Source organism: Bombus fervidus, chromosome 12 (genome assembly GCF_041682495.2).
Source record: "Bombus fervidus isolate BK054 chromosome 12, iyBomFerv1, whole genome shotgun sequence".
Taxonomy (NCBI): domain Eukaryota; kingdom Metazoa; phylum Arthropoda; class Insecta; order Hymenoptera; family Apidae; genus Bombus; species Bombus fervidus.
The window spans coordinates 11,317,256-11,343,666 of record NC_091528.1 but is presented as its reverse complement, the minus strand read 5'-3'; the positions used below and the strand labels follow the sequence as shown (position 1 = coordinate 11,343,666).

Here is a 26,411-nt window from a genome sequence, read left to right as displayed (position 1 = left end):
CTACATAGATTTCGCGAAGAACGCAAAAAGAGAATCCTCTGTTTCGAGACGCAATAGATGCGAAGAGAGAAAGAGAGGGGAAGAGGTCGAAAAAATCGTGATGAATTGAAAGGTCGAGCTTAAATGATTACAAATTTTTCGCTAGTGATAAAGCAAATAATAAAGTTGGAGATAACGTACGAAGAGATCTCCGCGTGACCTATCGACACTGGTGTCGCACGCGCGTATATAATACACCGCCGGCCATAAGTATCAGCACACCTACCCAATTACATTCGACCCAAGACACCGACAAATTTTACTTTGTTCGATATTTTACATTATAGACAGATATAGCGACCTCGGGAACCAAGTTAACCGTCTTACGTTTAAAGGGCGTTGGCTTACTTTCCGAGGCGACTGTATCATTCGTATAGACGTAACGAAATAAGTTTCGTCTCGTTTGTTCGATTCTTTTGGTAAAAATACGAAATTGCATAAAAATCCGCAGCTTATTTATAACGGTACAGCTAGAAAATAAAAGTAGCGAAAAGCATTCGACTTACGCTAAATGTTTATAAGCGTGTTGATATACTTATGGCCGACGCTGTATACTATGCGTTGGCTGTATAATATACGTTTCTGGCGTGTAAATGGAAGAGAGAGGGAACGAGCGAACAAAGTTCGACGCAGACGAGGAAGAAAGGATCGCGATCGGGAGAATACACGCGTGCACGACGGTGGGAGGATGCTCGTTGGCGGAGAAAGGGATTCGGACTAGGGCGTCGAGGGACGAGGGGTCGAGGGCGAAGAGGGGTGGAAGCAGATGCTCATCGGGCCCCTGCTGTAAATGTAGATTATGCTCATCCTTGATTTGTGTGTGCGCGCCCGTACATGAAACGCACTTTGGACTTGGCCTTCCCTAAGAAGAGGATCGAAAAGTTTCGTAGCCGAACCACGGGAAACTTTTCCCTGATTTACTTTCAGACCGGACAGCTTCCGGAATTGGAGCTACCGAAGAATAGCGCTAGAATCCCGCATCCTCTCCGTGAACACGGGCTTCACGAACGGTTCGTTAACGAGTAACGAGTTGTTCGAACGTCTCGAAGAATAGAGCGCGCTTCGCTATCCAAGAAATCGAATTCGCCACCTTTGGAAACACGTACGTATACACCTTCCGATCGTTTAATTTAATAAATATTATTCCGCATACGCGATATTAATTAATATTTCTTAAGCGCTCGAAAGACGCTGACAGAAATAGTGTATTCGACTTCAAAAATAAATGGAAAGATAGCTTTGAAGCGAAATTGATCGATGACGATTTATCGAGTTTTAGAATCGCTTGCCTATCGCGTTCAGAAAAATTGGAACAACGTAAATTTTCGCTAATAACGTTAGTCGAAATGTGCGAGAGGGTTCTGACGGTTAACGTTTATGGCTTCAACTTTTTAAATTTTTTTATCGATTTAACAGATCCATAGACTTTTTTATTTCGACTTGATAGATCGATGCACAGCCATCCTCGAACGCTCTAATTGTTTTCGGCAACGTACGTACCATACGGAATCATAGCTGCTAGAGAAAACCCCAAGGTTGCAGGTTGCATTTGGAAGTCGTATACATTTTCATTTCCGCGGTTACGAAATCATCCGTTTATCCAGTTGGAGTACCATCGAGAATTTTCATAGGCGAGCCATTGCGGTACCAAGTCGTGTGCGAGGCGCGTGTGCGACCAATAAGCAATGCGAGAGCGAAGGAGAAGGCGGCAGGAAGACAGGGATATAGCGGGAGTGAGAAAAAAGAGAGAAAGAGAGAAAGAGAGAGCAAGAGGCAGGTGCATCACGGTGACACTCCCTCGATAATTCTCCTGAGAGAGAAATAAGGTAAAAAGGGAAAAAGAGAGAAATCGAAGGGTCTGTGGGATGGAAAGAGAAAGGAAGAAGGAGAGCTAAGTCACGAGTGTTGTGTCTGGAGCTCGTTTATGGTTGTTCGTTCAAACTCTCGCTCTGGGGAACGAGAGAGTTTCAGAAATGGCGCTCCTGGGTCAGATCAAATCAGCCGCGTTTCCCTGCGAGGAGGTATTCCCTTGTAATACTCGCAAGTCGCGCGGATTCATCGTTACGGTTTACGAGCTGAAACAGATTCGATTTTCCAGCCATCACCGAGATATCGCACCGCGTTTCTTCATACCGAAATATCGATCCCGGACAGAAACATTGCAATCGAAGAAAGTTTAGGGAACGTGAACGAGAGTCGAGGTAAAGCTTCGAGACCACGCACTGCTCCACCAAAACAAGCGAAAGAGTCTTTTGATAGATGCACGTCGATCCAGATATCTTTACTTTCGGAGTTGTAAGCCTCTTTCAACGACGAATCGGCAATATCAACGATTAAAACAGTCTGGAATATCGAGAGATAGAATTTTCAAGATCGTAAAAGAACGTTTCTGAAACACCCTGTACATTCATCCGCGTTTCGTTGGTCAACATCGAATAATTAGTGCTTACAGAAAGTATTTCCTCCTAAGTAAACGTATCGTGGACGATGAACGCTTTATCGTGCCGCAGTTTCCCGAAACAAACTCCGCTTCAGGTAAATTTACTCGTGAGTCACTGTCTGATAATTTTAGATCGAATCGACCATTAAAATCTACGCTCGTGTTTTCGTGGCATTACGTGTAATTTTGCCGTTTGCCCATCCTGTCGTGCGAGAACCTTTGAAACGTATACATATGCATGTACAGTCGTCCCATTAACGAACAAAGATAGAAACGCTTCGTCCAAATGGAAAGAAATATCCGTGGAATGTACGTTGGAGATCCCCCTTTATTTTTAGATACCCTTGCACTTGAACGATCGAGCCCTGACCCTTCAGATATTAAAACAATGAACGAGAATTTGTGGCCTGAATCAAATACTGGCTGCTCCTTGAGTAACAATACCATAGAACTGCCTTTAATATCTACCTACCTGCGTATATCGTGCGAGATTAAAGTAACGAGACAAGAATAACGAAATAAGATAAGAAACGCGGCCGTGTTCCTGTCTCGATAAAAGTAAACATTATTATTACCGAAAACGCATACACTATTTCAATAGCTGGAAAACAAAGAAATCTGCGCATCATTCTGATCGATTTGATAGTTTCACTGCTAACGAGGCTGATAAAGTATAACAACTCGAAGGAATATCTGGAATAAAGTAAAGGATAATTTCATGCTGGTAAAGAAGTTTCAAGTTATTGGACTTCGAATCGTATGAATTCAGGTAACTGGTCTAATCTGAACGAGGCTTTATATCAAATCGTATACAATGTTTCCAGTCAAAGTGGCGATCGTTGAAATTAACAGGGGCGAAACGAGCGAAGAATTAACCGGATTGTTGGCAATTGGCGGCCGCCTCGTCCGAACAATTGACGCTTAACGAACCCGACACCGTGCGCGCTTAAACATCGGGAATATAAATGAGTAAGACGACGATCGATCCTAAACAATCGACGCGATATTTTCGAAATTATTCGGACCGCTCTTCAAACATCGTGTAAAACTCGACACGCCGTTCGACCGGCGAATCGTATATCTAATCTCCGATTAAATACACGAACTCGCCGCGTGCATCGATATATCGATCTAACGCGGCTCGTCTAACAAGAGAAAGAAAAAACGTTTAATTTGGATAGTCGATCCTGTATACGTAGTATATGTAGGTACTATGCGCGACACGAAACATTTCGTTACCGACTAGGAAGCGCATTTGGTCGAGGACAACCATGCACCACCTCCAGCGTTTTCCAAACAGCATCCACAAGCTAAACAAACAACCGAGACTCGGTTTACCAACTATCCCGAGCGACATGCAAACAGTCGACTTTACAATTCCCTTTGAACAACAATTTTCGGAATGATTTCGTGGCCGACACGACCGACCAAACCTGCTACCCTTATTAACCTTATCGCTGATAAATCAAAGCTCGACAATGTCACCATATTAGATATAAATTTCGAAAACAGATAAGAATATTCGAACACGAGCGTGATCAACATCGAGCGTCGATAATATCGACGGCGTTCGATCGGACAGACACGTGCTGGAATTGACGTGTGTTAAAACTGGCAACGAACCTCTTTTAAAATACAGTTCGCGCAACGACCACGGCGTAACAATGCTCCGAATTGTAAGAACTATTTCTTTCTCGGTCAACTACATGAAAAGGGAAAGGCGAAAAGAGAAAAAAAAAAGAAATGAAAAAAGAAAGAAAGGACCGTAATTCCCACCCTCGAGAAGTCTTTCGAGGCTCTGTGCCAGCAGAAAGATTCCGATTTATGGTCTTTCTTATATTATGTTCGAGCGATTAACCTCTAACGATTGCAGCGGCGTCGCCGAGAGGACACGTGGTACATGATCGGGTCTCGACTGTCTCGCCCAATCGGGGGCCAACTTTTGAAAACGAATCTCGCCAGATCAACGAACGTCGATGATACGCGAAATAAATAATAACGCGTTAATGTCTAACATTATTGTTCTCGGTATTAGCCGTACGGACGCTTTGCAAATGTATGACAACAGTTTCGATCGACTGTTACACATGACAGCGAGCGAGAAAACGACGAGTCTCCGATGTCTAGGTTATGTCGACTATATTTTCGGCGTCTAGTACGCCACACGGACAATATGCAAATAGTATTCGAGTTTAAACGAACGAAAGAACAATAATAGCGATACACGAAGCACTAGAAAGAGAAATGATCTCTCTCTCTCGGGGGGTTAGTTCACTACGACGGGGCAGCACTGTCCAAAGCACTGACAAGCAAACCAAAACACAGAACGGAGCGAGTCAGTCGAGAGAATCGTCCGGCACGGATCGTCGATGTGATCAAGAGCTCGATCGACCGAAACACAACACTCGAATTCTTCCTAACCATTTGTAAAATGATTCGTTGACACAAGGGAACCACCAAAAGCGACGCTTGCTGTATTTAATGCACGGTGCTCTCGCAGAAGACACTAGACACAAGAGACTCCGTCGCTCTATTTTCACACGGTACACGCACAACACAGAATTCTCCTGATTCTCTGTGTTTAACGAGTATTGTTTCAGTGACTGACGACACTCACCGGGATGCTTGTTGGCGATCTTATTGAAGCAGTTTTGAAAGACCTCGTAGAGATGCATCGGCTCGTCGTCGCTGGCCGCCATGTTTTCACGAGACGAGAAAACGAGTGGACGTTCGTGGTTGAGGCGAGTGGGGCACGGTTTCGCGGTGTGGCCGCGCGTGGAGTCACCCTCCTCCCGGAACGGTCACGCACACTACTGAACCACGCCGCCTCACCGATGCGGCTCTTATAGTTCATCAGTGGCGCCACTCTTTCTCCACTGACTCGCGCCACTGTCGCTACGCGGCTGCTTTGAATATCATTCTTTCCTCTTTCGACACCTTCGCAAAAATATGTTTATCGTTAATCAAACATAATCGTTACTTCTTTGTCTTTCTTATTGTCTAGTAATTCTCTGACGAACGGGAAAAAGAGTATAAGAGAATATCTTTTTACGTGAAAAATGATTAAAATTTGAAAATAACTTATATTATTTTCACCAGAATTTTTCGTTCGACTTATACTTGTTTGACCGAGCATTTATTTTCAACAAAGTAATTCGAATTAAGCAAAGATCGTAAGCAAAAGACAGCAATATTGAATAACGTATTTATCCTGTTTTAATCAAAATTTGGTTTATACTCTCCTTCCTGTCCGCCCATCGGAGAACTAATCCAATGATTATTCTTTTTTTTTTTTTTTTTTTTTTTTCATTAATCTACGAACAATCTAGTCTTAAATAATAAGTTTAAGAGATTGAAGATTAAAGATTACATTCCATGAAAACCTAAGGAGTACGGGCATACGGTTGCAATGAAAATTTTTATTCACATGTTACGAGTACAAATAAATAATTGTACAGAATAAAATCTATAGGTCGGACGTATGAAACGTATAGTTAAGTTAAGTTTTATTATAACGATATAATAATATACGGTTCTTTTCGTGTCATCGCGTATCGACGGAACGTTATTTGCATACGTATATACATAAAATAAAAATTCTAGATTGCACTGAATGTCATCGTTGTTAGAGATTCTAAAATATATAAATAAAGGAGTATTTAATGTCAGTAACGTGATTATACGTGCGCGTACTTCTTACGATTTACGAGAGAGATATGACAATGATATCGCGTAATTTTCGACGTATCGAACTTTAGTAATGTCATATCGTATTTTTAAACTCCAGCAAAATCGGAATTTTGTGGAATCGGATGAGATATGTCCTCGTAATCCTGTCGACCAAAGCCTAGAATAGAAAAACATTCATAAAAGTTTGTTCCCCACCCCCTTCAAATTATGAACCACATGTACAAAAAAGGCAGTACGACACAGTGCATAGTTCAATATGGTTGCAAATAAAACGCTGTACATTGTAAACAGTTTGTATCGTATCAAGCATTACATTCACAAATACTGTTATAAACAACGTAGTGTAAACTGTGCGACATAATATGCATACTTGAAACAAAAGATGTCATGCACCTACTCAAAGCATAACTTTGTAGAAGCAACGCAGGCCTACAAAACATCTGTATCCAATGTATTACTGACCCATTGCAGGACCTGTAGTAAACATTGTGGATAAACATCCACCTCTTGCTTGGCCTATTCGTAGAAGATATACGCTTGTGATGATGCGAACAATCATGTTTATGATCATAATTGTTGCACTAAGCGTCTCAGATACATCTACAAGTTTGTGCGATCAGATTGATATATCTTCTGCGTAGGGAGGTTAATCAACGATATAATTTATCAAGCTTTAAGTGTTAGTCTTAAATTTGATAGTACGTGGCACCAACTTACACATTGATGGGAAATAGACCGCTAATGTTACTATGTCAAAAAAAATGGATAGTACATTTATAAAAAGTGCCTAAAATATATAATTCTATTACAAACACTGATCTTACCACAATCATAAAATATATATGAATGGCTAAATGCTTACAAATTGCAGAGGTTCGTCTGATTCGATATTGTGAATAGCCCACAATAAACAAACGAAGAAAAGAAAATTGTAAAACATTACAGACCTTGGGCACCAATGTCCCTGAATGCTCCTAGAAATCCATCGTTCAACTATGTAGTACAAATATGACATTCCATACATTGCAGTACTTTACAATACTTTCTAAATTGCAGATTAGTATACAGTAAACAAAAAATTTATTCTTACCATGTTACTAGGACTAAATGAATTGCAAATATCACCTGAAAAAATCCGACAAGATCATAAAAAATGATCTTAAAATGCTAAATAAGTAGAGTTTTCTAGGCAACTGATTCTTGATAATGCAATTGCGGTATTGCAGAAACCGCCTTGATAATACGAGAAACTTGTCAAACAAGTTATGGAATTGTTTCATTGCCGTGCCCTTACATAATTCTATTTCACTCTTTAGAAAACATGCATCGTCGAAAGGAACTACGGTAAAGCCCTCGTAAAATGTAATTACAATTTTAAGAGGTTATCCGACATCTGTTCTCATAATCGGAAACATTGAATATCGAAGAGAAATCTTCGTAATCGCTCGAGCGAAAAGCGATAACAAAGCGAAACGAGAAAAAGTCAGGAATATGACGTGCAACGAATAGTAATAAAGCAAATGATCTCAAAGTAGAATTATTCAAGGAAATGACAAATCGAATGTTGCTTTAACGATATTTACCTTTAAAGGGTAATGAGATAGACTGGATAGGTCCGGCATTCTGTAAGCTTTCAAATTTTTCTCGAACTTGATCTAATACCTTGTCACGTTCTTTGCTTCTACGTTGACTAATCGTTAGCTACTTATCAGTCGAGACACGTTTGTTATTCGTCCACGATTGACAAAGTATTCTCAAACTTCACCCTTTTTCTAAACCTTTTATCAATGCAACGCAAAACGGATACTGCGTAGCGATATACCTTCGCTTCCAACGACATCTAGCACAAACCTGCGATCCGAGCGCCATCTATAAAACGCAATGCGTACCAATTATTTGAATTTAATATATATTAATTAAAAATTTGTCTATGCATTTATCTATGTTATACCATTTTACATCATCGGTTGCAAAAGATATAAAATTTAATATCGTTAATTAATAAAAGCAACGAAAGCAAGAAAAGCATTTTTATGTTTCGCCCTATTGAAAAACAAATCGAAAAATCTATGATATCTTGACGTATTTTGTATTATATCGTTGACCCTACGTGATCCTGAACTGAAAAAAATTATCTCTCTTCACAATGCTTTGATAAACAGTCTGCTACAATTATGTGTTATTTCCACCGCATATCACGATAAAAACTTCGGCCTCCGAACTGTGAATAACTTCAATGAGATGGCAGCGTAGCTCGGTCTCAAAAATAAGTGAATTACATTGTTGTAGCTGCTGTGTATATTGGTAAGCGTAAAGTGCAGTGAGCATAGTACACACTATAGTTATAGATAATTCACGAAAGTAAAGTGACGGAAGCATCGATATTAATAAGGATGTTAAGGAAAGGAAATCTTTTTATGAGAAATTTACGCCATACTACAAGAACGTTTCACGATGAAGCTATCATTATCGGTAGTGAACAAGACACCAAGGCACCGGAGTATCAGGTTAGAACGAGAGTACATGCGCATTTCATTCATAAACGAACCATCCTGAAACTAATCTCTTTAAGGATTCCACTTTTGATCGATATTACCTTATCACTTTGGAAGGGATGTAAAAATTATCGCGATATTAATTGCACGAATGGATTATTTTATCTCTTGAGTGAGATAAATTGTTATCGTTTATTTGAACACATTCGGAGCGTGATGGACGACCGCGCAACTGACTCACGATGATGTATGGCGCGTAATACAAACGTTACGAACATTGCGCGCGCCTTTTCTTCATAATTTATTAAAAACAGCGCGTGCAATGTTTCGAATAATGAAAATAATTGACTCTCAACTGTTATCGTTGAATAATTAGCGATCGCACAGCTTGAATTATTTTGCTAAATCGGGATAATTAATAATAGTATTTGTACAATTATGATTTCTAATATTTAGTAATTGATTAATTTTATTCTACATTTTATGACTGCCATCGTAACGACTATCAGCGATTTTCGTTACGTAAAGTAAAAAGTACAAATTATAATTGAATAAACTCTATAGTAATTATCTATGAGCCAATGATATTGGTTGGGGGTTAAAAATGAGTGTCAGAACGAATGTGAAGCTGGTAAAAAAAATGTTTCTAGGACAATTATGTGCAAATGAAGTGTATGGTAGATAAACTAAAGGAGACAGTCGAAAAGGTTGTAGAGGGCGGGGGACGAAAGGCGAGAGAAAGACACGTAAAAAAGGGGAAACTTTTACCACGAACACGAATTAACACGCTTCTCGATCCGACGTCTCCTTTTCTCGAATTTTCTCAGTTAGCTGGTTACGAACTGTACGATGACGAGGAAGTACCAGCTGGTGGAATTATTACTGGCATCGGCAGGGTAGAAGGGTAAGTATTTCCAATTTCCGGACATGAAACAATTCTTTGAAAATTATGTTAAAAGTATGTCGTCACCATTTAGCACTGAATGCGTAATAGTTGCGAATGATCCGACTGTGAAGGGCGGCACGTACTATCCAATCACGGTGAAAAAGCACTTGAGAGCTCAAGAAATTGCGGAAGAGAATCATTTGCCATGCATATATTTAGTAGACAGTGGCGGCGCAAATTTATCTAGACAAGACGAGGTATTTCCGGATAAAATGCATTTCGGAAGAAGCTTCTACAATCAGGCTATCCTAAGTTCGAAGGGGATCGCGCAAATTGCAGTAGTAATGGGAAGTTGCACAGCAGGTCTGACTATGATCCACGTATTCTTATTCTACTTGAATCTTTCAGCGCTGTTATACGCCAATTATTCGCAATGGTATTTAATCGATTTATACAGGAGGCGCATACTTGCCAGCTATGGCCGACGAAAACATAATCGTTGGCAATCAAGGTACTATCTTCTTGGCTGGTCCGCCTTTGGTGAAAGCTTCTACTGGCGAAGATGTTACTCCGGAGGAGTTGGGCGGTGCGACGGTTCATTGTCGGTAATTAACAAGTACATTTGAACGCATCGTTTGTTTTCGATCATGGTTCTGGAGTTTTAATTTCAGAACCTCCGGAGTCACCGACCATTATGCCATGGACGATACTCACGCCTTGTACTTGGCTCGTCAGATCGTGAAAGACTTAAACAGACAAAGACCGATGCACGTAAACTTGGACAAACAGATGGACGTACCGCTGTATTCCGTCGATGAAATTTACGGTATAGTCGGCGTAAACTTGAAGCGTCCGTACGATGTCAGAGAAGTGATCGCGAGGATCGTGGATGGATCGAGATTTCGCGAGTTTAAGGCGCAGTACGGGGAAACGTTGGTTACCGGCTTCGCGAAAATTTACGGTTACCCCGTGGGAATAGTTGCGAATAATGGCATACTGTTTTCGCAAGCCGCGTTAAAAGCCACACATTTCGTGCAGCTCTGCGCTCAGAGAAAGATACCGCTTATTTTCTTGCAGAATATTACAGGTACGTATCTCGTTGAATGAAATTGCCGCGTTCCCACGACTAATACATCTGGTCATTGTAAAACTGCAGGGTTTATGGTGGGCAAGGATGCCGAGGCCGAGGGCATTGCTAAAAATGGAGCAAAAATGGTGAACGCCGTGGCTTGCGCTCAAGTGCCCAAAATTACGGTGGTGATCGGTGGTTCGTACGGAGCAGGAAATTACGGTACTTTGCATTTGATAAACGGCTGTTCGAGTCATGTTCGGTTTGTTTAATTTCGATACATACGCAGGTATGTGTGGTAGATCTTATTCGCCAAGATTTCTCTATACCTGGCCGAATGCAAAAATATCCGTGATGGGAGGGGTACAGGCTGCGAATGTAATAGCGCAAATTACCAAGCAGCAACGTGCTCGCGATGGAAAAGAGGTACAAAACATTGCAGTTCGTTCTGTTATTGTCTTGTCGATTATCCATATAATCTCGTCGATTGTGACAGTGGACCCCGGATGAGGAGGAGCAGCTGAGAAGACCGATCATAGAGAAATTCGAAAGGGAGAGCAGTTCGTACTATGCCAGTGCCAGGTAGATTTTCACGTACTATTAGTTCCTTCGCTTTATGAGAGCAAATGCAAGTTATTCGAGTAAATTGTTTTTCAGACTTTGGGACGACGGTGTGATCAATCCGACCGACACTAGAGTGGTATTAGGTCTTAGTCTATCGGCAGCGTTGAACGCACCCATACCAGAAACTAAATTTGGAATTTTCCGAATGTAAGGTTCGTGTTCGACGATGCAACCAGTGACCTGCAATTATGAAAGTATGAACCGACGTTTGTAGCCTTCCTAACAAAATTTTAGGCCAAAGATATATATTTTTTATACAAAGTTATCATGTATACATGATCATTAAACATTCCACATATATATATATATATATATAAGTATATTTCTATGCGCGTCTTTATTAGCCTTCTATCTTTGTTACTTAACGCGTCTATAAAGTAGGGAACATCTCTTCATGGATGCGAAACAACGAGCACGCGTCCACGCGCGTATTTTCTCGCTTTTATTTAATCTTTTATTTAAGAGTTATTTTACATTTTGCGCGTTCCGTTATAATTATATTGAGATTATAGCAGCAATTAATTACCTCGTAATTGTCTAAGTTGCTTAAGTCACATCACGTTGTTACATCTCGTCGCGCGACTAGGTCTCCTCGACATTCTCCGCTCGCAAAGGCCAATTTTCTTCTGGCAGTATAGCGGCTGTATTGTTATGCGGTTATTCGCGAGGGTACAGCTGGGAAATGAAGTAACGCGGATTGCGAAGAACGGAAGAGGTGAGCGAAAATTTGGCGGTCGCTGAACGGAGAAATTTCTTGAGCAGATGCTAATTAACCCAAACTCGAAGCTTCGTGATTATTCTTCCTATACAGTAATCCTTGTATTATCTCTAGAACGATCAATCACAATTCTAAGACTTTCACGGCCGTAATTCTTTCCATTAACATTGTCCTTAATATCGTCCAAAGTGGTAAAAATCTCGAACGATGTTAAGCGGGCGGGATCTTGTTCGTCAACTCGATTCGATATCGTGCAAAGCGAATATGCGTTCAATCGTGCACGAATACGCGTGTCTTTCCTTACGTAGGAAGGAAAAGAATATATGTGCTAACATCCGGCTAAACATTCGATCCATTCTTTTATCCCACGATCCACGATATACTCGAATCCTGCCGGTTCTCAAGCCGCTTTCTATTTACAGCCAACGATCGTTCATCGGTTTGCGGATCGTTCCCTTCGAATCTTACAAAACTTTGCAGAGACAGAACAGAACGAGGACGAAAGTTGCAACCGCTGTTCTACACGACGAGCCGTTTATCTCCGTCTCGGTAACCTTGTATTTGAACTGTTCTTTAACCTCTTGCGCTATGAAAGCTCTTTCTTCTGTCCTAATCGTGGTCGGAGCTGGTTGCTCTCTCACTTCTTCCGCGATCACAGCTCTGGCTTTTGTCCTGTTCTTTCCTCTTCTGATGTATAACTCGGATAAGGCTTTTAAATACAGAATTTTAATTAAACCGTAATAAAATTGCAATAAGACATTTATATAAGGCAATTATAATCTTACCTTTATCGACCACCGCGTCTTCCTCGAAATCCACTTTAATGAGAGCAGACATAGTCACTTCAAACAGCTTGTTATTGTCAGTATTTGAGACGTCGATGGCTCTTCTCTTCCTACCGAATCCAATTTGACCATTGCTGCACTCGATCTGAAATATCGGATACATTAGGTGTAGATGAAATTAGATATTGGCATAACGATGCGAACGCGATATTCGAGTAAGCTTCGCTAAACGACGATGAGCGCGTGATGCGGCAGAATTGCGTCTTACCCCTTGGCATTTGTCCAAACAAACGTTAACGGTACCGCGAAATTGGACGTAGGTGCTCTCTGGAAACTTGAAAGCTCGGAATTTCGCTGTTAGAAAGTCCCCATCCACCGTGTTGAAATTTTCGAACAGATATGGGTCCACGGAACAGCTGAGGATAGAAAGAGTTACGTATGATATTTTCTTTTTCCTATATTCGAACCCTTTTAACCCTTTTAACCCTTTGACCAGAAGAAGATACAAAACGTCTGAATTATTTTCCGTATCGTTCGTTCTATTCTTCTCTTGCTCTTTTCCTTTTTATTTCCGTTCTATTTGTAATCATCGGCCTAGCTAGAGCAGATAGAGTAGCCGCTGGTGCTACTCGTCTCTTAATATCGTTTCAATCTCGTTTATTGTTCGAAACCAAACGATTGGTGACGCTATTAGCTTGATAAATAGTTTGATAAATTAAAATATCGGTTTCTTTCGCTACACCATCAAATGGTTAAAATAGGAACGAAGTAGAAATTGTTCGCTCACCCATTGATAATAATAGTCTCCTCCTGTGTCTTGGTATCAGTGACCAACATATAAGTAACCAAGAGTCCATAAACGGGAGCGGAGCCATTGTCCAGGAAGATCTCCATTTGCAAAGGCGTACCTGGGCTAACGTTCAGTTCCCCGGTAACGAGATTGCCACCTTGCCTGACGCCGACTCCCAATATCGGTACCGGTGCCGACTCGGAAATCTCTCCCCTGATGTCGATCACGCTGCCACAGGAAGCAAAAGATGCGCATGAAATTCCTACCCACGAAAGAAACTTTGTTTCCCGTTGAAATGGGAATAACACGCGGCCATCTGGCAAATGGAACCATCGAACCCGAGAAAGATGCGTTTGAATGTAATTTCCGGGCAAAAACTACGAGCGAACGTCTATATGATTCAGTACTCGGCCGAAGCAAAATTAAACTGTTTGCGATTGGCAAGAAAACGTGGAAAAGTGCGGCGAACAAACTGTGCTGCGACCTGGGTTACTTTCGACAGTCATCGAATCTTAGCATCGACCTGAATCGCGTTTCCACTTCTGCCGTCTCATCGGTCGTTTCCTTCGAGCACTCTGCGTCGTACGTCTTTCGACGATCGAACGGCACAGGCGAACGGAACGGTACTAAAGACAGAGGACGATGATGAAGCCAGGAAAAAAAAAAAAGAAAAAAAAACAGGGACAAAGACGAAGTTTCCGTTTGGATGACACGTTCGTCGATGATCGTTTTTCTTGTTCGCATCTGTTATCATCCGTAGATCGAATGGATGTATATGGACGACGCGATCGCCGAGTATCCGAGGAATTTTCAGTTGTTCGATCATCCCTCGATAGTCGGCCAATGCGGTCGACGGTGATCCCTAATCGCGATGGACGCATCCAATCGGGCAGGCATGCAATTCCATCGACTTCGTGGAAGCAGAAACAGTTATCAAGATCGAGAAAGAATTTGCCCGTAGTGCGTAGCTCGACCCCGAGCATCGGCCACGCGAGATACCGCGTGATAATTCAACAATAAAGATTTTACGGCTTCCTGGTTGAGCGGCGACATCGACGATTCGCAGAATTCACGGCCACGGCGAGGTACGATCGATTAGTACCAATAAATTAGCGCCGCGAAACAGGAACGAGACAAAAATTCAGCGCGTGTATGGCTGCCACGGAGAGTATACCGGCGAAGAATGTCGCCTCGCGAAGCGACTTTCGATCGACGGAAAATAGGAAGAGGTCTCTGACAGCCGTCTACTCCGTTGCCAACTAAAATTACGTTAATGGCCAAGTCAGCAGAGATTCTACGAATCGAAGTAAGAAGATCGAGGGCAACGAAATTGCGTCGGAGGCCTGATTTTCGAGAGAATCGAGTTTAAAAACTCGTCGAGTATTAGAATCGATCGTCGCGAAGGACAAAAAACGCAGGAAAATTGGAAAGAAAGATGAAAAATCCTGGGGATATACGATTTATTCAAACAAGGTTTTAACAGGCCGTTTAACGTTTAGAAACGGAACGCGGAGCCTACTTCGAAGTGGTCGTTAGTGTCTCTTAAGCGACATTTACATGTTCCGGGCAAACAAAAAGATCCCCTTGGATGGTCGCGCGCCGGTCGAAACGTTTTACCAGTAATACACGGAGAATACGAATGACTGCGGAGAGAAGTCAGTTTTATCGAACGAGCAGGAAAAGGAAGGGAGACTCTGTGACGCGATGTACGCAAGGCTAAAATTACATTTCAGGTTTTCCAGCACCTGCGCCGGTACAGACTCGAAGAATAAATGGAACGTGGAATCATGAATCAACTTGGCGACCACAACAAACGTCCGTCTTCGTTTAGCTCGTACTCGTTTGAATTAGAAAGCGACGAATACTTGAACTTATTATCCGCGGTACGCTTTGGCCTCCTTGCTTATCCCCACTGCTGTTATATTCTGTGGATTGACAAAAAGTCATTCGAGTCCCCAGAAGCGTATCTCGTTGCAGATCTATATAACCGAAACGTTCGATCATTCAGCGCAGTGCTAACGGTCGAGCGAATCGTTTCGAAAAATATAATTTTAGACCGAGCAAAAAGATAAAAGGTAAAAGGTAAACGAGCATCTTGCCAACGGTACAGTGAAAATCCAAAGGCGAGTATACGTCTGTATGCAAGACATAATGCATACTCACTTTTGACTCTCGTTGTATGTCAGTATGACGCGAATAATTAGCAGCAAGCCAACAAGCAGCATCTAAATCGAGAATTACCGTTCCCCTTTGATCAAACAGTTTTACCAGCTGTCTGTACAATTGCGATTAATTGCTTGCTACGAAGCAAGAGCGAACCTCTGGTCTGACTAGGCATGATCTTATTTCACTGCGGGCGCAGCCCGAAAGCTTGCAACCGTTTAAACTATCGAAGAGTCAAGGTACTTGGTAAAACAAAGAGTCACGCGGATGGATGAAAGTTTCAAATGTAATTTTAGTCGGTGCTCGTTCTCGCGATCGCTTAGAGCGAATAGAATGTCCTTGATGCGAATACGCGATTATTATTGCACGCGCACGATCGCTTAACCTACGAACGGCGAAGGCTGAATTATGCGATTCCAAGCGATCGGAAACGGAGTTCTATCGCGAAACGATAAGTGGAAAATTGTGCGAATAAGTTTAGAGAATAAATAGCGCAGAAACAGAATATTAAGGTGAAAGATAAACTCACTCGGGTTCCTGGAAACCTGCTGGAAGAACGCTGCGTCGAACCGCGGTGTGATTGGTTGCGATCGAGATTCCAGGTTTCACAACGACTTCGGTGATAACACACTTTACGGTGAACGTGTGCTTGCTGGAATCTGCCGGCTCCTCCACTATTATCCGATGAAAGTACACCTTCTGACCCTGTGTATCATTATGCGTGTGTAATTTTGCTCGAATCCATGGGATCGCCGATCGAAACAATGAAACGAGTCCTAACAACTTATCGCCAACTCCGAGCACGAATCGATACGTTCGTTCGACCGTACGTCGCGATCCTTTGATTTTATTTAGCTTGAAGCCAACCTGTTTTTATTTTACACGTGCAGTCAATCACGAGATTCAAAGAAAACAGCTTTCGATCAGATCCGACAGAGTCGATCGAACGATCCATAAATCACGCGGCGCACCGCCGTGTTCGGTAAATTATTCGATCGTTTTAATTATTCGGATGCGATAGTTTTATCAGCGATCAGACTCGTAATTACTGCCTACCGTGACTTTGTTAACGACTCTAGTGATACCGCATCGCAACATGTCCTGCTCTAAGAGCGGTAATCGGAACGTGGCGACGCCGTTGCTAAGCCGAGGTTTGCAAGCTTCGTCTGCAAAAGAAGATACGTTTCAACGTGTAAAATACGCGCTCTACCTTTGCATCCCGCTTCTATATCTCACGGCTACGTCGGCGTACAGCCGGCAACAGCCAGAAACACGAAGGGAATCGATCTTTACCTGGAAAATCCTTCATCTGTTGCAGATATATCCTCGCTTGCGGACTACTCCTTACGATGTCAACCTCCATCCACTGTTCCGAGCATCTCACTTTGCTCTGAACTGGAACAGAAAAACCCAGAAGGAATTTCCGATGAGAAATCGTTTCAACTCGATCGATATTGCGTAAATGCGAGCAATTTCGAAGGAGAATAGTTGAGCGGCTTAAGGCGACATCGAATATCTATCGAGCGATATCGGTCGGATAGATTAGACGCGTTTTCGGAAAAATGGGCGAGAAACTTGCAAAGAGGAATCCCGTCCGACGGCGAACGGGAGAAAAACGAAGACGAAAAGTACGACGTAGCCGCAAACTAACTTGCAGTATACCACCGTAATTGCCCCATAAAGTCGTAAACGTCTCGACCTTGAAAAGCGAGCAGCTCGACATTGCGCGCTCGAGAAACCCGCGCTCTGATGTACATCCCTTTAGGCTGGACCCTGTTTATTCGCGGAACTCGACGATGGATACTTTCACCGTTGGCGAGTAACGTCCGTGTGATACACCTAAACCACCGGTTTACATTATCGCGATGTAAGAACGTTGCATCCGGCCGCGAAAAAGCGACGAGATAGGAGAAGAGATAACCGCGCGACGCGTAGTTCGTTTCCTTCCTGGATAATTCAATTTTCGGCTGATTCGATCGCGATCGACGCAGCCCCTCGTGATCGTTAAATCGCCATCGATAATTGTATTTGACTAATAGTAGATTCGTCGACGATCGGCTGGCGTGCGGCGAAGAAAAATCCAATGGCCGATAATTGAGATCTCCGCGCGATTACGAAGAGCCACGACCAACGATTTCATCCAGAAATACCGTACACTCGAAACGATATCGTGGCTGTCGTTTGATACATAGTTGCAGCGTTGATCTTTGGAACAAGCGCGATATCTCTGCGGGACGCAACACACGCACTTCGCGGCCAACTACGCAGGTCGGGCAATAATTCACGGTGAAGTATCATCGTCACGCGGGCAACACGCCGTTAAAGAACGCGGCGTACCTTTCCTACGACAAGAGAACGAAGTCGGGAAAGTTTCACGCACAGCCTGACTCTGTCGGCGAACGAGAAACCGGGTTGCTGTTTCAAGATGAACCGATAACGTTTGCTTACGAATCGAAGCAATTAAACGATCCCGTCCTCTGATAGATTTGTTCTCTTCCGTGATTTAGATACTACCACGTAGTACATTCTCGGAGAATTTTGTAACCTTTCGTTGATTTCCTTCCTTCTGCAAGAGAAAATACCTCGCGATCGTTAACGCGATGTCCGTCGCTCATCGTGACAAGTACGAACGATGAAAAGTCACCCGCGTAGCTCGTGTCTGCCGTAACTGGTTGTTCACGGTTTCCGCGAGTCCATCGGGTCGCGATTAACGCGTAAATTACACGACTGCACGTTGTGTCACTTTCAAATAGCCCGAGGATTGGCGGTCTTTTCCATTAGCGAGTTTAAAGTGTTTCCCCAGGCAGTGCAACCACCTGTAGTAGGTACAATCCTCGAGCCATCTCTCGACAGAGGTCCGTGACCTTCTTCTTCTTCGTCTTCTTCTCCTTCTTCTTCATCTTCTTCTTCATCTTCTTCTTCTTCTTCTTCCTCTTCTTTCTCTCTAGTCCTTTTTTCATTTTCGACGTCCGCTACGTTTTTGCAGGAGCCTCCTTTACTCGCTCCTCTTTCGATGCTCGACTCGTTGTTCCTTTCTTTTCTTCGTCTTCTTCTTCTCCTTCTTCTTATTGTTCTTTCCTCGCCTGCGTCTCCTCTTTGTGTTTTGATCAGCGGTGTTCTCCTAACGTCGTAGTCACCGCGAGAGATCCTGCACTTCCCATTTCTTCTTCTTCGCTGTTCTCTCGCTTTCTCTCTCTCTCTCTCTCTCTCTCTCTCTCTCTCTCTCTCTCTCTCGTGTTCTGCCGCGATGTCGTTTATTTACCCTACTGTCAGACGCACGGAGGACTTCCTGTTTCGAGTTTTTCAACCTCGTCGACGGTCCAACAACGAGCAGACACTTTTTTCGAGCGTCCCTGCTCGGTTCGGACACTCGGCCTATTGTCTTGGTAATTTATGCCGCCGATAGGGATCCGCTTTCATTACCGGATAATCGTTTCGCCCGAACGCTGCCGGTTCTTCGTTCCGCGAACGATTCTCCACGTTGCGAGAGAGGGGCTACGTGACCCCTGTACCTTTCTTCTTTATTATTCTCGCCGAGTTTCCGATCCCTTCCTGTTCTCTTTGCCGCCATTAAATCCGAGAAGCACGCATCGCCCCGCTCTCTCAGAATTCCGTTCTTCTGTACGTTTCCCCTTCTCCTCCGCTATCGAGCTTCGTTTTACTCGTTTCTCTCTTTCGATTTCTTTCCGATCTTTTCTCCGTCCTTCGAAGATTAAGATCTCCGCAAGACTACGAAGAACTTCGAGTCGACCTATGCTCTCGCGTGGTTTTCCCGACCTGCGACCTTCGTACGCTTCTTCGCCCGCCCTCCGCGTTAATCGCTTTGCGTTTTTTACGTCTGTCGATAGGACTTTCTTCGTGCCTTGCCTATATTCTTAAGCATTCGCGCTGTGTCGCCAGTGTGTCGACCGGAGTTTGCAGATTTTCGACGAGTCATATTTCATACATTCGACATCGATCTTAGAAATCTCTTCGATCCACTCTCTGTTACAGTTGTGCTTTTATTTGTGCTTTCGTTTCCACGTATGTGGCATTTAAAATTCTCTCGCTTAATGGCAAAATGTCTCTATCGTTCGTAGCGATCTTCGCGTACAACGATCTAATATCAGCCTTTGAAACGCCCTCTTTAATCGCGATTCAACCGTTATTATCAGCATGTGGATCATCTAGACTGTGAAGCTATCTTTATTTTGACTCGATATCTACCATGGATAACTGCTTCGATCCAGAGAAAGATTAACTCCTACCGCGTTCTTCTTTGTTTCTCGTGTTTCTTTGCGACAACACGCGAGCTCGACGAGGAGAATCGGTGGATCGGTTTCACTGTCGATGGCGAAACGTTTCATGTATCGTCGATGCTTTTTGCCGGATTCGCCTGCTAGTGACTGGTGTTCTACTCTTCCGCTTGCTGTCTCTTTCTCTTGTACCTTCACGGACGCCCTTTCTTCGACTGTTTCGCAAAGTTGCCGGGAAACAAGAAGGAATTGATGTAAATTACGACAACGTACGATCCTCGGGATTACAATAATTTGAGGCCATTACTGACCTCGGTGTTAAGACGAGAACCAAGCTGCATAATTACGCACCATCGCTGTGTAACAAGCTCTGTTTTGCACGGATTACGGTGCCAAGTTGATTTACCGTCGTTTGAATAAATCAGAACGAAGGTACGATCAATGAGAATCAAAAGCGAACTAACTTATTCAAATGGACCTACAAGTGGGATGCCAAGTGGGGCCAAAACGTTCTCGCACGGTCGCGAGTCTCTCGACGGCAAACGCACGCAGTGCATTCGACCCCGTTTTCCACGTAAGGCAGACAGTAACGCAGAAAGAAAGGGTGGAAATCCGGTGCGACGCGATTAGCATTCGTGGCCCGTCGTCTGTGCGTCCACGCGACGTTAACTGTACAACGAATAACCGTGAGTCGAGAAGGGCAAACCACGAAGGCGGCAATATCTGTAGCTAGCAATTAAACTGGTCGATAGGTAGACGGCAGCAAAGAATCGGTCGGTCGAGCAGGAAGCTCGTGCGTACTTACGTAGGCGTGCCCTTCTACACATACTTACTACCGGTTGTTACACGGTTTACGTACATCTTGTTCAACAAAAAATATTCGTACATACCATTATCTTCCCGTTAACGATTTTTTACCAGATCCTACGTTCTATTTCGTGGTATTAAATTTTTCCAGGCGTACTACTATATTTATACGTATGGATATATAATTCGTGTTATTAATAATAATGATAATAATAATAATAACATAATTGATACTACAAACGTCGAACACAACTGTGCCGGTCGGTGCATTAATTAATGCCGTTACTCGATGCTTCGATTTAGCTTCATCTCGCTGCACAGCGTGTAGAACGACTCGCACGAGAAATGGATTACACCTTGCAATTATACGCGTTGTAACGAAACGAAATCGTGTTTCATTTCGCCGACACGAAATTGACTACGGAATCAATTCGTAGCTTCACGATCTGCACGGTGCTGCAATAACAACCATCGTTATAACGTTGCCGGTACTTCGAGCGGTACAAAATCGGCGGCAGGGATGCAGCGTCCGCGTGGATATCTACGGTAACCGAGAGATCAATTTCGGAGACACTGAAAAGGCAATCGCCTCGGTTGCAGCCAACTTTTATATCGCCAAGATTCCTCCCAGAGCTTTCTACGACTTCCGGTTGCAAGCGGAATGGATTGCTCGTAAATCGATACGCTTTCAAAGTTACAGTTAGAACACGCTGCTGCTGGTAGGCGAGTTTCGTACGTTCGATTCTACGATAGATAGATTTCTCAGAGGGTCCTCTCGCACGATGCTTTGCCAATCATCGATATCGGAAAATCAATCGATTTTACGAGTTAATTTGCGTAACGTTATTTCTAATTGTACATTTTCTAATCGAAATACTTTCTTCTCGGCTTTGTACTCGGCCCAACTTCGTACACGTAACGATACGTTGACGATCGTAGTTATTCAAGGCCAGATTACGCGAACTCGAAAGAGTCGAATACGAATAACCTGATTGATCCGAGAGAGATTTTAATTGGGCGTTAAGCTAACATTTTGTTTCGACGAAACAGAGTTCGGATAAACGTACTTGTAGACTACATCGGTTGCCAATTAAGAACGTGCGATATTAATTGCCACAATTTCCAAGGAACGCGTCCATTCCTCGTTACCAACGACGCTAATTAAACGGACGCCTACGTTTTCTCAGTTATGCAAATAAATTCGCCGTCTCGCTGATTCAAACGTCACCACTGTACGTAATTCAATTACTCCGCGTTGTCGTTTCTCGATCTCCACGCGCCACCGTCGGTTATTTTCCCTTCGACAATGCAACAGTTGCGCGTGTTGCCTCGCGTATTACCTTTTCTCAGAAAAAGACGCGAGCAATTTCAATGTCTGCTTAAGGATTAACCGTTGTAGATGACTGCGGGCAACAGCTGTCTCGACTTTGCAATTTTTCCTCTACAGGGTATCGTAAAAGGAATGTTATCGCTTCGTTTTTAAATAATTTTCAAACGAAAGAAAACGGATAGACGTACGAGCGTCCGAGAAGGCAGACTGATCGATTCCATTCTTGCCACGCTAATCTACTAGAATAAGAATTTATTTTAGGAGAAAACGCGCGCAAGTACGTGGTAAAATAATATGTGCCGTATCGCGAGGCTCGCGAAATATTTATAATCGAGAGACCGAAGATCACGCAAGAAATCTGCCTGTTGCTTGGAGCTGGCTAGACGCGGTGAACAGAACGCACGAAGCGTACCACGACTGCGTAACAGGATCGAAAGTTCGTAATCGATGCGAAGCAGGTTGGCCGCGAGAGTGATAAAAGAGGAGCGGACTCGGTAACGGTGATTTCATTCCGGTTCCTTTGGCCACGGCGCGATACACACCGCGCTGCGCCGTGCCGCGCCGTGCCGCGCCGCCCCGATTACAACAGCTGCTACAACAGCGGTAAATCACCGATGATCAGCGATCATTAGCGCCCTGCGATTCCGTCGATAGGGTTAGGTGGAAACGAAAGAATCATCGCGCGTACATGACCACGCGGATCGCCACGCCGACGTCTCTGAAGTCTAGAGTCTAGAGCGTCCTCCTTATGGCGCGTTTACGATCAAACGAGCGAGCGCCTAGTAAAATTTAGAAACAAAAGCGTAAGCGAGCATCCGATCGCCGTCTGACGATTACTCTCCGGATCAGAAATCGAACGTCCGAATGCGAACGAACGCTCGTTTATGCTTTCGTTTTATTCAATTTTGCGAAAATTGCGAAGAACGAGCGTTCGCTCGCTCGGTCTGGACGTATCGTCGGATGCCTGAAACAACGAGGGCAACGATCGACGCCTCTCTGTTATCCCCTTTCTATCTGCTATGCTAAATCTTCGTCCTTTCGATGTTGCTGGAATTACGTAACTGAAAATAGCAGACCGGTTTCGATGATGAACAAGCAATTTCGATAGAGCAAAAGCTAAGTGATTTCCCCTTAATCGCCTGCAAGATGTAAAGAGGTTCTTCGTTCGCTGAATCGTTAGGCAGATTCCGCCGGGAGATTGGCACAAAGTCTCCTCAAAGACGCCACGAGCGAATCTTAAGCACGCGTTTCGTTATTTTCTGCCTCGCATCAGCCGCCGGTTGTTAAACGACGTGTTGAGAGGCAAAATCCGGTCTTCGACCATCGAGGTGGACGATAATGTGATCGAACGCCGGCAGCAGCTAAAGAATCTTATTCTTTACCGTGATACGAACGAATCCGGAGATCGACGTTGGAATTTGCTTTGGGTCAGCTACGCTCTGTCCTTTGCATCGCCGCTACCGTTCGATCCTGTCGCGCGTAATCTATTGCGTGCAAGCGATAGATCCAGGGCCGGCGTATCGAGGTCGTACCGAGATCAGCTGTCTGTACGAATCTACGAACGCCAGCTATAGGAATCGTAAAAGTCCTAGAAATATCTCGTGTCTTTGGAATACTTTGCGCCCGACTATCTTATCGAAACCCTTCGCAACGACGCGAAACGCAGCGCTGGAAATCCACGGAACAGGCAGGAACGCTATACACCTAAATGGTAATGACGTCAGTCCTCTGACTCTTTGTTATGGTACGAGCAACTACTCGGTAACACGCTGACTAATTTCAAGCTGTTTAGAGCTGGTTGACTCTTCGTGGCTAACGATAAGGTAGAAGTAGCGATCGAACAACGGCAGTGGCTCGCGAAATTATTCGAATATTTATCGCGGAACATTTTTACAAAGTATCGCGATGAGACACGACCGGTCCGATTAGAATTGTAAAATTTGAAAACGATCTCAAAATATACGCAAAAGTTACTTTTCATCCTACGTACATACAAACGCTCTGCTGTTCTAATTTTATAAATTATAATCATGCGTCAAGTACGTTAATTTTCTATGTTGTTCTCTCTCTAAAATTTCACGTAGGACAGGACGGACTGTTGCTTTCCAGGAAGATTGCTACGGAGAAGAGGCTGTCGATTTGCTTCCACGATTCGAAGAAATAATCGTGGAGCGGGGAGGATGCAAATGACGTCGGAGGATCGGTCGGTCGTAGGGTCGCGGCTAGTCACGAGATACAAGAGACACAGGGAGCAAGGTGCATCGCGCGCGCCAAATGCAGAATGAATAATTTATCATGGCGGCGATCCGTGCAGAAATTATGCGCGAAGCCAACGACTACCGTTATGCGCATTTTCGGTAATCTCGGCAACGATTAAATCGCCACCGGTCCACCACAGCCAAGCCGATTATTTAAACAATTTTACGCTTCGGATCACCGGTGCATAAAACGTTCACACGCGTCGTTACGTGGCCGTTCGACGCGCATTTTTTTCGGTCTGCATTCTTTCAATCTGTTGTACGCGCAACGTAACGAGCTGCGTCGACTTTTCAGCCGTGGAATTCGCGGTATTTCGCCAACAAAGTCGCCGATTCCTCGATTACCACCGACGCGTAACGGAATTTCATCGCTAACCGTGACGGTCGGTTTTTTCCAGCATCTGCTCGCTCGTAGAAAGAGAAAACAGTTGGACATCGATCGAAATCCAGATCGTATCGCGCCATGCCACGGCTATAAGTTTCGCTCGCGCAATCCCAACGCTGCGAGCTTATCCTACGAAGAACAATCCTTTGTCGTTGAAACAGACTTCCTTGTACTGTCATCGTCGAGATATCGAATCTGACTCTATCCGCGGGCGACTTCCGGCACGCTTTATTATCCAGACTTTGTACTGCTCCAGACTCGAGCACGGAATACATTTTCCAGAGGATACTCGCGCGCTTATCTGATCAGAGAATTTAATTGTTTCCGCGAGTTCGTCCTTTCCACGTTGATTCTCGGACGTCCCCTGCGAGGGAACAGTTCTCGAGTTCGCGAATATCGTTTCAAGTTCTCCATTTCGCTGCATGGTTCAGCTAAAGATATCTTTATTAATACGGATGACGAGGGTAAACGCAGAACGTTTACGTAAGAACACAAGCACACGCGCAACGGACGAGTCGCATATTTTACAGAATCCTTCGAACCGAATTTCCCAGTTAGTTAGGGATACAAATATACGCGAAAGAACTCTGAACAAGCGCAATACGCGCGAGTTCGCAGTATCACGTATACGATTCGCAGGATATACAGCGATGCGAGAGAAAAGTTCGCGCGAACCTGAACGATCTCGCGATGGCGATGGAACTGTATCTCGATAGTCGGAGCGTCTGAAGGCAAGCGTAGGCATCAGGGGAAGCGTTACGTTCCAAAATTTTTGTAATTCCATTCTTCCGACGTCGGCGAAACGATCGCTTTAATTTTTAACTCGCTTTACGACCTCGTTATATCGCGTCTTTGTCGCGAATTCCTTTTCCGGTTCAACAGGATTCTCGACCGAGTTCCCCGGCATTCTCCATAGCCAAGAAAAATGACTGTCCGTTTTGCGTGTACTCGCGTTTAATTTATTTTTAATTCGAACCGTGTCGTTAGCAGAGTCCATAACGTGCAATTATCGCCACATATAAGTAAACGTTCTCGGCGGAACGTACGCGAACCAGCGCAGATTTATTACCTTTGATAACACAGGTAACGATCATTGGCAGAACAGTGGAATCTTACGATACAGTCTCCGTCGACGAACACGCACGAATGATGCTTGTCCGGGAACTTGTAGGTAGGCGCGACTCGTTTTCGATAACTCGCTCGTGTCGCATATTCGATACGGTTTTTTAATTCTCACAAATACGCTGCTTGTACCTCCGAGTTTTCTCCATACGCGAATCCACGTAGCCCGAACGGCCAACGTCACGCTCGCCAATCCGGTCAATCGTCGGCGATAAATTACAGCCGAAGAATCTCGTCTCGACCAATTGGTTCACGATCGACTTTTACACGAGCGAACGATCCCACTTGCGAATTCATCGCGCGTACTAATCGTTAGAGCGGGCGTTTACGCTCGTGTCGGTTAAGAACGTCGCGGCTTATTAACGATCGTCGTGGTCGTTTTTGCGATCCTTCGTTAATTCGATGGCGTAGATATTAAAGAATCGATGGAGGATAGTTTCGTTAACGGGTCTGTGCCTGCAATTACTTTACGATCTCTGTCGACTCTCTTTACAACCTCTCCCCTCGTATCTGATCGAGAAAATGCTCTTCTGTGTGTGCGTTTTGTTTTCTGCTTACACGCAGAACTTTCGTCG

The 26,411-nt window shown here is 43.8% G+C and overlaps 3 protein-coding genes across 14 annotated transcripts in view; 1 reads left to right on the top strand and 2 right to left on the bottom strand.

The window, feature by feature from the left end:
- LOC139992617 (protein daughterless) overlaps positions 1-8,889 on the bottom strand; it is a 358,939-nt gene extending 350,050 nt beyond the window's left edge. For all 12 annotated transcript variants that reach the window (XM_072013611.1, XM_072013612.1, XM_072013599.1 and 9 more), the window contains exons 1-3: positions 8,766-8,889; positions 7,753-8,038; positions 5,097-5,416 (exon numbers count right to left, since the gene is read on the bottom strand). In XM_072013611.1, coding sequence (XP_071869712.1) covers positions 5,097-5,178 — 82 coding nt within the window. In that variant the 5' untranslated portion in view covers positions 5,179-5,416; positions 7,753-8,038; positions 8,766-8,889. The remainder of the gene's footprint in view (positions 1-5,096; positions 5,417-7,752; positions 8,039-8,765) is intronic.
- LOC139993052 (uncharacterized) lies at positions 5,879-7,193 on the bottom strand. The gene is made up of 4 exons (XM_072014443.1): positions 7,032-7,193; positions 6,887-6,956; positions 6,632-6,769; positions 5,879-6,326 (listed from the first exon to the last, which is right to left on the bottom strand). Exons 1-4 carry the CDS (start codon positions 7,191-7,193, stop codon positions 6,256-6,258), a joined length of 441 nt encoding a protein of 146 aa, XP_071870544.1. The 3' UTR covers positions 5,879-6,255.
- Positions 8,320-11,504, top strand: Mccc2 (methylcrotonyl-CoA carboxylase subunit 2). Its single transcript, XM_072013634.1, has 9 exons — positions 8,320-8,676; positions 9,315-9,568; positions 9,642-9,913; positions 10,008-10,155; positions 10,222-10,637; positions 10,707-10,841; positions 10,909-11,045; positions 11,116-11,201; positions 11,277-11,504. The coding sequence occupies exons 1-9, from the start codon at positions 8,563-8,565 to the stop codon at positions 11,392-11,394; spliced, it is 1,680 nt and encodes a 559-aa protein (XP_071869735.1). The 5' UTR covers positions 8,320-8,562; the 3' UTR covers positions 11,395-11,504.
- The last annotated feature ends 14,907 nt before the right edge of the window (positions 11,505-26,411 follow it).